Source organism: Rhinolophus hipposideros (assembly GCF_964194185.1).
Source record: "Rhinolophus hipposideros genome assembly, chromosome: X".
Lineage (NCBI taxonomy): Eukaryota > Metazoa > Chordata > Mammalia > Chiroptera > Rhinolophidae > Rhinolophus > Rhinolophus hipposideros.
In genome coordinates this window covers 2,172,268-2,185,136 of record NC_138046.1, presented here as the reverse complement: position 1 = coordinate 2,185,136, position 12,869 = coordinate 2,172,268, and the positions used below count along the sequence as shown (strand labels likewise).

Below are 12,869 nucleotides of genomic sequence, written 5' to 3'. Positions count from 1 at the left end.
TTACTGAAAGAAATGGAAGATTCAAAGAAATGGAAAGATATTCTGTGTTCATGGATTGAAAGAATTAACATTGTTAAAATGGTCATATTACCTAAAGCAATATACAGATTTAATGCAATCCCCATCAAAATCCCAATGGCATTTTTCACAGAAATATAAATAGAACCAAAAAAAATCCTCAAATTTGTATGGGACCACAGAAGACGCCAAATAGCCAAAATAATCTCAAGAAAAAAAGAACAAAAACCAGAGGTACCTGACTTCAAACTATACTGCAAAACTATAATAATCAGAACAATATAATATTGGCAGAAAAATGGACACACAGACCAATGGAACAGAATTAAGATCCCAGAAATAAACCCACATAAATATGGACAACTAATTTTCAACAAAGGAGCCAAAAATGTACAATAGAGAAAGGAAAGCATTTTCAATAAATGGTGCTAGGAAAATTGGAAAGCCACATGAAAAAAGAAACTAGGCTACTCTGTCACCATGTACCAAAATTAATTCAAAATGGATTAAAGACCTAAACATAAGACCTGAAACAATAAAGTACATAGAACATAGGTACCAAATTTATGGACCTTGGTCTTAAGAGATGATTTTAACAATTTGACACCAAAAGCAAGGGAAGTAAGAGCAAAAATAGATGAATAGGACTACATCAAAGTAAAATCTCCTGCACAAAAAAGGAACCATCAACAAAACAAAAAGGCAACCAAATGAATGGGAAAAGATATTTGCAAATAATATTTCCAATAAGGGGCTAATATTCAAAATATATAAAGAACTCATACAACTCAGCAACAAAAGAACAAACAATCCAATTAAAAAATGGGCAGAGGACCTGAAGAGACATTTCTCCCAAGACGACATACAAATGGCCAACAGATACATGAAAAGATGCTCAACTTCACTAGCTATTAGGGAAATGCAAGTCAAAACCACAATGAGATACCACCTCACCCCTGTCAGAATGGCTAACGTCAACAAGACAAGTAATAACAAGTGTTGGAGAGGCTGTGGAGAAAAAGGAACCCTCATACACTGTTGGTGGGAATGTAGAGTGGTGCAGCCGTTATGGAAGGCAGTGTGGAGGTTCCTCAAAAAATTACGAATAGAATTACCACATAATCCAGCAATCCCTCTCCTGGGTATCTACCGAAAAAAATATGAAAACATATATCCATAAAGATATATGTGCTCTGATGTTCACTGCAGCTTTATTTACAATGGCCAAGACATGCAAACAACCAAAGTGTTTGTTTTGATGAATGGATAAAGAAGTTGTGGTACATATACACAATGGAATACTACTCTGCCATAAAAAAGGATGAAATACTGCCATTTGCGACAACATGGATGGATCTTGAGATTATCATGCTAAGTGAAATATGTCAGACAGAAAAGGAAAAGAATCACATGATTTCACTCATATGTGGGATATAAACAAAAAGCAACGAACGAGCAAACAAACAAACTCATGGACACACGCGATTTGGTGGTTACCAAAGGGGAAGGGAGGTGAGGGGAGGATGAAGAGGACGACGGAGGCCAAATATATGGTGACAGAAGATTAGACTGGGTGTTGAGCAAACAATGGAGTATACAAATGATGCATTATAAAATTTTACACCTGAAAGTTATATGATGTTATTAACCAATGTTACCCCAATACATTCAATTAAAAAAAACATTTAATTATTATGGTCTAAACTGTGTCCCCTCAAAATCCCTATGTTGAAGTCCTAACTCCCAGGACCCCAGAATGTGACTGTATTTGGAGATGGGCCTTTAACGGGGTGATGGAGTTAAACTGAGTACAGTAGGGTGGGCCCTAATCCAGCCTGACTGGTGTTTTTATAAGAGGAAATGTGGACACACAAATGGACGCCAGGGATGAACACACACAGCGGAAAGGCCATACGAAGACAAGGCAAGAAGACCGCCATCTGCAAGGCAAGGAGAGAGGCCTCAGAAGAAACCAATCCTGCCAGCACCTTGATCTTGGACTTCTAACCTCCAGAACTGTGAGAAAATAAATTCCTGTTGTTTAGGCCACCCAGTCTGTAGTATTTTGTTATGGCAGCTCTAGCAAACTAAAACAGTAATACAAGCATACATATGATTAAGATACACGCAGATAACCAGGAGAAATGAAAGCAGAAATGGTTACAAGTTATAAGCTTAAAATGGGAAAAGACATATGCACGAGGCACTTTATTACAGCACATAAATGGCCATCGAAGAGGGCTGGTTGAATATAATAAGGTACATGCACCAATTAAACATTAGGTGACTGTCAAAAATGAGGACTCTCTTTTTGTACTGCCATGGAGTAATCACTGGGATGTAATGTTAAATGGAGTTTTTTAAAGATGGAGAAAAGTGTATATATGGAAGGCTATCATTTATCTAAGAACCTTGGGGCTTGGGAGATATGAATACATACCTGTTTGCTTATATTTAAAAACCAAAAGGAAATAACTATACATGGTGTCAGGTGGCTGTACCTATTGGGGGGATCTCTTCATAAGTTATATAAATGTCTAACCACTATGCTGTATACCTCAAATTAATATAATATTGAATGTGAACAATAATTGAAAATTAAAAAATAAAAATTGGATAAACAATAAAATAAAACAGTTAACTACAGGGGCAGGGAGAGAACAGCGTGGAGAAGACAGAGATAGAAGCTAGACTTATCTGAATATACTTTCTCGGCTAGATTTGACTTCAAAACCATGGAAATAGTTTACATAATTATGGAACAAAATTCATTCAACATGGGGGGGAGCAATTGCTAAAAATCAAAAGCAAATAAAAAAACTGAACTTAACTATATATCAAGTCGATGGCTTAATCACAGAGAAAGAAATTATTTCAAGTAATTTTAAAAGAATATTTTAATAATACTAAAATAATCTTTTGCTTGTACATCCCTAGTGGGATATAGTCTAAGAATGAAAGTGCAAAAAATTCTTAAACTGTTTTTGAAATCATTTTTCCAGGGTAAGGAGGGACGGAGCAGAGAACTATTACCTTTTATTACTTTCACTGCTTTTCATAAATCCTGAATTATAAGTTCAATATTTAGTCCACTGAATCACTGTAATGACAAGTATAACAGTGCTGAAACCTTTCTCTGTAACAGACATAATCATCATGAAAGAAGCCGGGACAGCACTGAAGGATACAACCTCCCTCCAGGTTTGCACTAACTCCAAGCACCTTCGGAGGACTAACCACTAGCTCACTAGACGAGCTCGTTCTCGTCACTTAATCAGAACTTACCAAAATCTGTCTTCGAAGAGCTTCTTCGGAAGCATCTGAACCTTCACACAAAGACATCAACCTGCAAGCAACATGCCGCACTGCAAAACAGTAATTACATCATGAACACAAAACATTCATTCTCCTTTCCTATACACCTATAAAGAGAAAAGAGCAGCGAAGTGAAACAAGTTTTGCTGTTAAAAGTAAGAGTTTTAAAGGCTTTAAAAAAACACCAAGTATCCAAAATAAATGACGTGAGATTTATCAAATGAGTCATTTGCTTAATGCACCAGTCAGACAGATATTTGATTTTCAAATTTTAATTTCTGCAGCTCTTAAGCCCCAAAGACTCACTGAAGACACCTGATGCCACGTGATGCTCTTGTATGAACCGTGCTGGCAGCAAAATAATTCTAAGTGAACTGAAATCTAAAGCTATTCAACATCTGACAAAATTTCTGAACATCATGAGTTTTAGACTATTCTCCTAAATTGAAACTTTCTAAATACATGCTTTGCTGTAGATGACGTAAAAGTTTTTAAAGTATAACTTAGAAAACACAGATGTCTTCATGATACAGTTCAGTTCCCCTAAAAATAGGAAAGTCTGAATAACTACAACCTCTTTGAGTAGTTTCTTTGATCATAAAATATATCCAATTTTTTTTAAAAAAGATGATCTCACATATAACTGAACGAGTTGCCTCGATGTGAGATCTCAGAAGCCATTACTAACACTTAGCCAATACCATTTTTAATGAATATTCGATTGAAAAGAGATTTGCCCCATGAAATTACAGGGCAACTGAAGGAGTCAGATTTTTATTAGCCATCATGAAATGTAAAATCTATTCATCCCTTACCAAAGGTAATTTGTCTCTGGAAAAAACTTTCAGTAAAACAACTTGCAATCATGTATTTACATTGTCTTGCATTTCCAGTTTCTAAAAGTTTACTTTTTCCAAAGTTTACTTCTACTTCAGTATTCTCAAAGACACTGATGGTTCAATTATTTCCCCTCTCCAAAGATACCTTCAGCACCTCCCTCTCAATTTACTGCTCTCCCTCCACCTTCAAACACATCCATCTCCCTCCCTTGGAAAAAAATCAACCCCACTGTGCTTCACGCCTCCATCTCGTCTCTCCTCTTCGTTTCCTTGCCAAACTTCATGAATTGAATGGCCCGTCTCCATCCCACAGTCGTGCTACTCACTCATCTCCATAAGCCCCTGCCATATTGTTGTATCCTTACCACTCTACTAAAATTGCACTTACCAAGCAAGGCTCAGATCCCTAACTTCAAAGCAACATTTCACAATGATCATAACAACCTTTTTGGAAAACACTACTTCCTTGGCTTCCCCCCATCCGGGTTCAGCTTTGAGCAGTGTCCCTCTGTGGGAAATGTCTGCGTCTAAGAACTGTGCTCCCAGCCCCACGTTCTTGATCCAGCTGTTTATAGTTATCACCAACAAGCTTTCGGGCCAAAGGCAGCAGAGGGCGAGACAGAATGCTACTCCAGTACCAAGATGTTTCCTCTGCGGCTGCTGCTCTGCTCTTGTCTCCTCACCAGCCTTTTCTGGGCCCTTCTAAGTTATAAACATCTTGGTTAGACGCCTGCTGACTGACTCCTTACATCTGCCTTACTCTGCTCCATCAGTGCCCACAGCTTGATCCTTGTATTGACTTTAGACAACGCACAGTGTCGTATCCTCTGGCATTTGTGAATTGTTTTTTCTTGTTCACTTAGCTTTAACCCATTCCTTCCCTGATTCTCAAGCATAATATTGTCTGGAATTTTTTATCCTGGAGTCTGACAGGCAAAATTCATTCATCCTTACAAAGCCAGGCAGGCCGGAGTCACCTTTTGGTTTGTTGCCTCACTGTATCCTTTATAATTGAGCAACGTAATTTCCAAAATTGCATTCACTGTCACCATCCTTGCTGGAAATCAGTAACTGTGACCACACTAGACCATGACCATTTAGCTAAAGCACTAGAACTTTGCCATTGAACCACCTTTAATGTAGCCAAGTAGATGAGTTTGGTTTGGGGCTTTTGTTTTGTCATTCTTATTTGCTCTCACAGGTAAAAAAAAAAAAAATTCTCAGTAACTCAGTCCAATGTTCATCAACCAACTTCATGAGGAAACTATTCTTTACAGATTTTTAAATCTAAATCCCTCAAGTAGCAACATTTTCATTCTATTATTAATGGAGAGAGGAAACTACTACGTACTTGACGGTCCCTCAGAATCCAGACCTTCTCTTCTCTGGGGAAGATAATCTGTGTCCTTTAACATTTCCTCAAGTTCTCATTTCCCCATCCTTTAATTATCTTTGTTGTTCACCAGCAGACTATTTCTTGCAGTGATGCTTTTAAACTTTTATTAACATGAAGCTAATTTCTGGAAAATCAGTTAAAACTGAAGGAAGCTGTGTGCTTGCGAAACCACTAATTATGGGTTGTTTCCCTTACTCTTCTTTTAACAAATTTCTATGTGAGAACTGGTCAAAATATCATTTAAACTGCAAGAACACAATCTGATACACAGTAAGAATACTTCTCACAATATGAATCACAAAATATATACGTACGTTTAGCTTTGTCATCGACAGTTATAACCAAACCTACTCTCTTGGTAACTGCCCAATTCCACAGGTTCACTGCCATTTCTTCAACCTGGACAAGAGAAACATTTTCTTAGCCAGTTAAAACACTGTCCACCTCCAAAGATACATCCTTTCTTGCATGTTTTATGCTTAGTGACTAGTGTGGGTCATTTACAGGCCCTCCATAATCTAATCACATTCTCCCTTTCCTCCCCTAAACTTCCCCACTATTGAGTGATGATCTCACTGTCCCATGAACACGTGTTCACTCCTATTTGTGCACCTTTCTTCATACTGGTGGCTTCACCTGGTATACCTCCCCCATTCTCTTTATATAACTCAAATCCAGTTCAGTCTTACCCGGAACATCATGGGGTTTTCAGCAACCACTAGAGTCTACACTGTAGATATTCCTTGAATTCTTATAATCATTAAGTTTCACATAATTGAGCAAGCAGTTATGCTACTTTGTATCATTTATTCTTTAATTGTTGAGTTATACTCTTATTTCCCAACTAGGCTCCTTGATATCAAAGCTCATGTCTCATACAACTTATGCAGCACTTATTGTACCTGCCAAAGTACTAAATAAAGAATACATACTCAAATAATAAAATTTGTTGTTTTCTTATGTTTTGCTCAAGAGACTAGGGGGCAAAGTGTCTAGCAGCTTCTTTTGGGATTTATCTTTTTCATGTGGAACCTAGTCAGCTGGATGCAAAAATAAATCAAGCTCAAAGCGTCTCAAGGATAAAATGAAGACACACAAAAAATGTGTAATTTGGGACAAGTTGGTTTCTGGCAAGAGACCTCTGAAGAAAATAATTCGTACCGGGTAGTACTATTGCCTGAGACCAACATGACATAACTGTGGCCAAAATCTCCCAGGGTGCTATGGTGACTATAATAGAAGCTATATACCATTATCTTACAATAAACATATTGGTAGTAATATGACTAAGAGGAGTACTAACTGGATAAACCAAAAGAATACATACTTTATATACACTAAAGGTACACAATTATATTTTAGTTTTAATTATTTTCTCGAGTGTCACTTTTCTCACAGTTCCACATTTTTCTGATGAGCTTCCCTTTAAACAGACTAGTTAGCATTGCTGTCATTTCACTAACTGTTCTGGGGCTAATTCTAATGCTCATCTCCATCTCTCTCACATAGTATCCCCATGCCACAGTTGACCGAATGATGACTTTCACATCAAGTACTATTTGATTTGTTTCATCAAAGACACATGGAGTTTGGGGAGGCCGGTTAGCTCAGTTGGTTAGAGAGTGGTGCTAACACCAAGGTTGCTGGTTCGATCCCACATGGGTCACTGTGAGCTGCGCCCTCCTTTAAAAAAAACACCCAAAAACACACACATGGACTTAATATTTGACTCCAAATTTCCCAGAGGAACAAATGGTATTTTGGGGGAAAAAGAAACATCCAGAGTAAAACAGCATAAAGAAGCTGCCATTTTTGGTATTTCAGAAAGCAATTTGACAATATGTAAAAAAAAAGAAAAAGCCAAAAAAAACGTTTGTATCTTTTGATAGAGTAACTGCTTTTCTGAGACTATCCCACAGACACAACCCAAAATGTTCGGGGGGTAATATTTGCACTTAATAGTGTTCCTACTATCATTTACAATAGTGTAAAGTTAGGAACAATATAAATGTGCAATAACAAAGAAATACATAGATGAATTATGAAAAATCCACTACATGGAATATTATTCAGCCATTAAAAATACTGGTCATGCAACCTGGAAGAAATGCATAAATTCCTAGAAACATACAATCTTCCAAGGCTGAATCAGGAAGAAACAGAAAATCTGAACAGACCAGTAACTACTCATGAAATCAAATCAGTAATCAAAAGCCTCCCAACACAAAAGCCCTGGACTAGCTGGCTTCACAGGTGAATTTTACCAAACATTCATGTGAGAATTAATACCTATCCTCAAACTATTCAAAAAAGTTCAAGAGGAAGGAATGCTCCCAAACTCATTTTACAAGGCCGGCATTACCCTGATAACAAAACCAGACATAAACATTACAAAAAAGCAAATTAAAGACCAATATCCTTGCTGAATACAGATGCAAAAATCCTCAACAAAATTAGCCAACCAAATTCAGCAATACACTGAAAAGATCATACACCATGATCAAGTGGGATTTATTCCTGGGATGGAAGGCTGGTTCAACATTCACAGATCAATTAATGTGATACATCGTATAAACAAAATGGAAGGATAAAAATCATATGATCATATCATCGGATACAGAAAAGGCACTTGACAAAATCCAGCATCCATTTATGACAAAAATTCTCAACAAACTGGGAGTGGAGGGAACATACCTCAACATAATAAAAGCCGTATATGACAAACCCACAGCTAACATCATACTGAGTGGTGAAAAGCTGCAAGCTTTTCTTCTAGATCACAAACAAGACAAGGATGCCCATTTTTGCAACTTTCATTCAACACAGTACTGGAAGTCCTAGCAACAACAATCAGACAAGAAAATTTTTTTGAAAAGGCATCTGTCATGCAGTCTCAGCTCCCGCTCCCCACACAAGAACGTAGGACATGGTGAGGCCAAAAAGGAACACCCACAGAGCCATAGGTAGGGGTGTCATACCACTATATTGTTGCTGGCGGCTAGGTTGAGATACAGGAAACAGGAGCCACACAATCTGCCATCCGCTTCTCTGCCAACCAACTAACCCCCTACCATAGCCACGGCAGTTATATCAGTGGCTAATGACTAACCGGTAACAGCTGATGGCCAACTAGTCACAGCTGATGGCCATCTACTACCCAAGCCAGCACATTTCCACGTTGAGGCTGAGAGCCTCGAAACTGCTCTATGGGACTCTGTCCCCACAGCATCCAAATTGGAAAAGAAGAAGTAAAACTCATTATTTGCAGATGACATGATACTACATCTAGAGAACCCTAAAGAGGCCACAGAAAAGCTTTCAAACTCAGCATTTGGATGGCGGATCCCCATGCGTGTTCAACATGCACATCGAGAAGTGTTACTTCTGTTAGGGGCCCAGTACCCCCACCACAGAGTGATGTTCATCCACAACAACTGCAAAGTGTTCGGATTCTGTAAATCCAAGTGCCATAAAAACTTTAAAAAGAAGCGCAATCCTTGCAAGGTCAGGTAGACGAAAGCATTCCATAAAGCGGCTGGTAAAGAGCTTACAGTGGATAATTTATTTGAAAAACGTAGAAATGAACCTGTCAAGTACCAGCAAGAGTTGTGGAAAAAAAAATCTATCAATGCAATGAAGAGAGTCGAAGAGATCAAACAGAAACGTCAAGCTAAATGTATAGTAAACAGCTTGAAGAAAAATAAAATACTACAGAAAGTTCAGGACATCAAAAAAGTCAAGCAAAACATTTATCTCATCCGGGCCCCTTTTGCATGCAAAGGAACGCAGCTGGAAAACAAAACAGTACAGAAATTACAACAGGATGTGGACACAGAAGTTGTTTCTGAAAATCCTACTACTGTCTGTAAACATTTCTATGGGTGCATTGGAAAATCTCTCTTAGAATATCTAAATTATTGATTTTTCATTTAAGGTGACTCAAATGAAAAGATGATTAAAAATACATCTCTTCTGTTAATACATTGCTATCTACAAAACATCAGATATCATGGATGCTAGATTGCATTTCAGTGTGAAACATTCACTGATGCCCTTAGGTAAATCATAAAAATTCTATAAATACAGAAGTGATTGTGGACATAAAATAGTCATGCCACTTGCATAATGGCACTAGGCAGGATTTATGCAATAACTAATGACAAAAATTCATGGCCAGTGATACATAAAATTATCTTTGCACTATAAAAAGAATCCACAAAAAACTATTAGAACTAATAAATGAATCAGTAAAGTAACAGGACACAAAATTAATATTCAGAAATGGATGACATTTTTATACACCAATAATGACCTCACAGAAAGAGGAATTAAAAAAGCTATCCCATTTATAACTGCATCAAAAAGGATAAAATATCTAGGAATAAATTTAACCAAGGAGTTAAAAGACCTATACTCAGAAAACTATGACACTAAAGAGAGAAATTGAAGAAGATACAAATACATGGAAGCATATACCGGGCTTAAGGAGAGGAAAAATTAACATCAATAAATTGTTCATGCTACCCAAAGCAATCTACAGATTCAGTGCAATCCCTATCAAAACACCAATGACACTTTTCACAGAACTACAACAAATAATCCTAAAGTTTATATGGAACCACAAAAGGCCCCAAAGTTGGAGGTATCACATTACTAGATATCAAACGTATACTACAAGGCTACAGTAATCGAACAGCATGGTACTGGCATAAAAACAGACACATAGATCAATGGAACAGAATAGAGCGCCCAGAAATGAACCCACACCTATATGGTCATTTAATCTATGACAAAGGAGGCAAGAACATACAATGGGGTAAAGACAGTCTCTTCAATAAATGGTATTGGAATGACTGGACAGATACATGCAAAAAACAAAACGAGACCACTTTCTTACACCATATACAAAAGTAAACTCAAAATGGATTAAAGACTTAAAACCATAAAACTCCTAGAAGAAAACATAGACAATTAATTCTGACATTGCTCTTAGTAGTATTTTTTCTAATATATCTCCTCGGGCCAGGAAAACAAAACAAAACAAAATAATAAACAAATGGGACTACATCAAACTAAGGAGTTTTTGCACAGCTCTGATGGTTTTCCAAACTGATGGGTTTTCCATCAACAAAAGGAAACCATCAACAAAATGAAAAGACAATCTACTGAATGGGAGAAGATGTTTCCCAATGATACATCTGATAAGGGGTTAATATCCAAAATTTATAGGGCTCATACAACTCAACACCAAAAAAACAAACAGTCCAATGAAAAAATGGACAGAGCACTTGAACAGACATTTCTCCAAAGAAGACAGACACCGTGTTTCACCAAAAATAAGACCTAGCCAGACAATCAGCTCTAATGCGTCTTTTGGAGCAAAAATTAATATAAGACACAGTCTTATTTTACTATAATATACGACCGGGTCTTATAATTATATTATAATATAATAAATATAATACCGGATCTTATTTTACTATAAGACCGGGTCTTATATAATGTAATATAACATGACATGATATATATGACATGGTATGATATAATATTATACCATGTCTTATATTAATTTTTGCTCCAAAAGATGCATTAGAGCTGATTATCCAGCTAGGTCTTATTTTCGGGGAAACACGGCAGATGGTTAATAGACATGAAAACATGCTCAACATCACTAATCATCAGAGAAATGCAAATTAAAACCACAATGAGGGCGGCTGGATGGCTCAGTTGGTTAGAGCACGAGCTCTGAACAACAGGGTTGCCGATTCGATTCCCACATGGGCCAGTGAGCTGTGCCCTCCACAACTAGACTGAAGGACAACGACTGATGGGTCCTGGAAGGACACTGTTCCCCAATATTCCCCAATAAAAATTTTTAAAAAAACAACCACAATGAGATATCACTGCAAGTCTTTTATCTTTTCTGTTTGAAGATTTTTACAAAAATGTTAGGAAAAGAGAAGAAGTTGCCTTTTTAACAGTGCCAAAAATACTACATGTACACTATAATTATAGCTATAAAAATGTTAAATATGGAAATTGTTAAAGAAACTACATTAAAATGTGTAGTAATATTGAAGTGGTGTAAGTTTGAGTGATTTTTTCCTCCATTTTTCAAACTTTATATAAAGTTTCATTACTTTATTTTTTTGGATTTTTCCATATTACGTTTCAAAGAAAGGATAAGATTAATTATGACTATGAACACTTCATATTTACAAAATTCAGATTTATTCAGCAAATATGTACTGGGCACCTGTATTGCCAATGTGCTAGGCATATATAAATGTGTAATGATAAACACTGTAAATATATGTAGTGAACAGAAGTAAATAATGTGAAAAACTAGGCTTTCCATAACCAACGTGCTGTATACCTAAAACTGATATAAAATAATATTGAATGTCAACTATAAAGAAGTAGTCTCAGGGATATAAAATACAGCATAGGGAACATAACAAATAATACTGTAATGACTACATACAGTGTCAGATGGGTAACAGACTTATTGGGGTGATCACTTTGTGAGGTATACAAATGTCTAATCACTATGTTGTTTTGTATACCTGAAACTAATAAAACAAAGAAAAGGGGGGGAAAAAGATTAGGCTTTCCAGAAAGTAAACAAATTGAAGGCACTTCCAAAACCAAACAGACCTTCTTGTACAATAAGACTCTTTCCCTGAATCTCATAATCTTGTTTCACTAACAACTAAGCACAGTAAGTTATAATTTAAAAAGAGACTTACACATCAAAGAATACACTAAAAACTTTAGAACTAATAGACAAGTTCAGCAAGATTGCAGAATACAAGATTAATACACAAAATGAACTGTATTTCTATACACTAGCGATGTAACCGAAAAGTTAAATTAAGAACACACAATGGGATATACAGATAATGTACTACAGAATTGTACACCTGAAAGCTGTGAACTTTACCAACCATTGTCACCCCAATCAACTTTAATTAAAAAAAAGAAACCAATTCCATCTACAATAACACCAAAATAAATAAAATATGTAGGAATAAATTAAATAATAAAGTATAAAACTTACACTCCAAAAATAAAAAACATTGTTGAAAAAAATTAAAGAAAACTTAATAAATGGAAAGACTTAATAAAAAACTTAATACCAATATTATTAAGATGATAATACTGCCCAAAATGATCTACAGATTTAAGGCAATACCTACCAAAATTCCAGCTAGCTTCTTTGTAGAAATCAACAAGCTAATCCTAAAATTCATACTGAAATTCAAGGGATCCAGAATAGTCAAAACAATCTTGAAAAACAA

At 36.3% G+C, this 12,869-nt stretch overlaps 1 protein-coding gene and 1 pseudogene across 2 annotated transcripts in view; one reads left to right on the top strand and one right to left on the bottom strand.

Annotated features, from left to right (window-relative positions):
* TEX11 (testis expressed 11) overlaps window positions 1-12,869 on the bottom strand; it is a gene marked incomplete at both ends in the record, with an annotated part of 146,162 nt that overhangs the window by 127,287 nt on the left and 6,006 nt on the right. The window contains 2 exons of the mRNA XM_081042256.1: window positions 3,304-3,383; window positions 5,883-5,967. Of these exons, the coding sequence (XP_080898382.1) occupies window positions 3,304-3,383; window positions 5,883-5,967 (165 nt within the window). The remainder of the gene's footprint in view (window positions 1-3,303; window positions 3,384-5,882; window positions 5,968-12,869) is intronic.
* LOC308494426 (putative ribosome biogenesis protein RLP24) lies at window positions 8,930-9,489 on the top strand (annotated as a pseudogene). Its single transcript has one exon. The product of its transcript is annotated as a putative ribosome biogenesis protein RLP24 (transcript).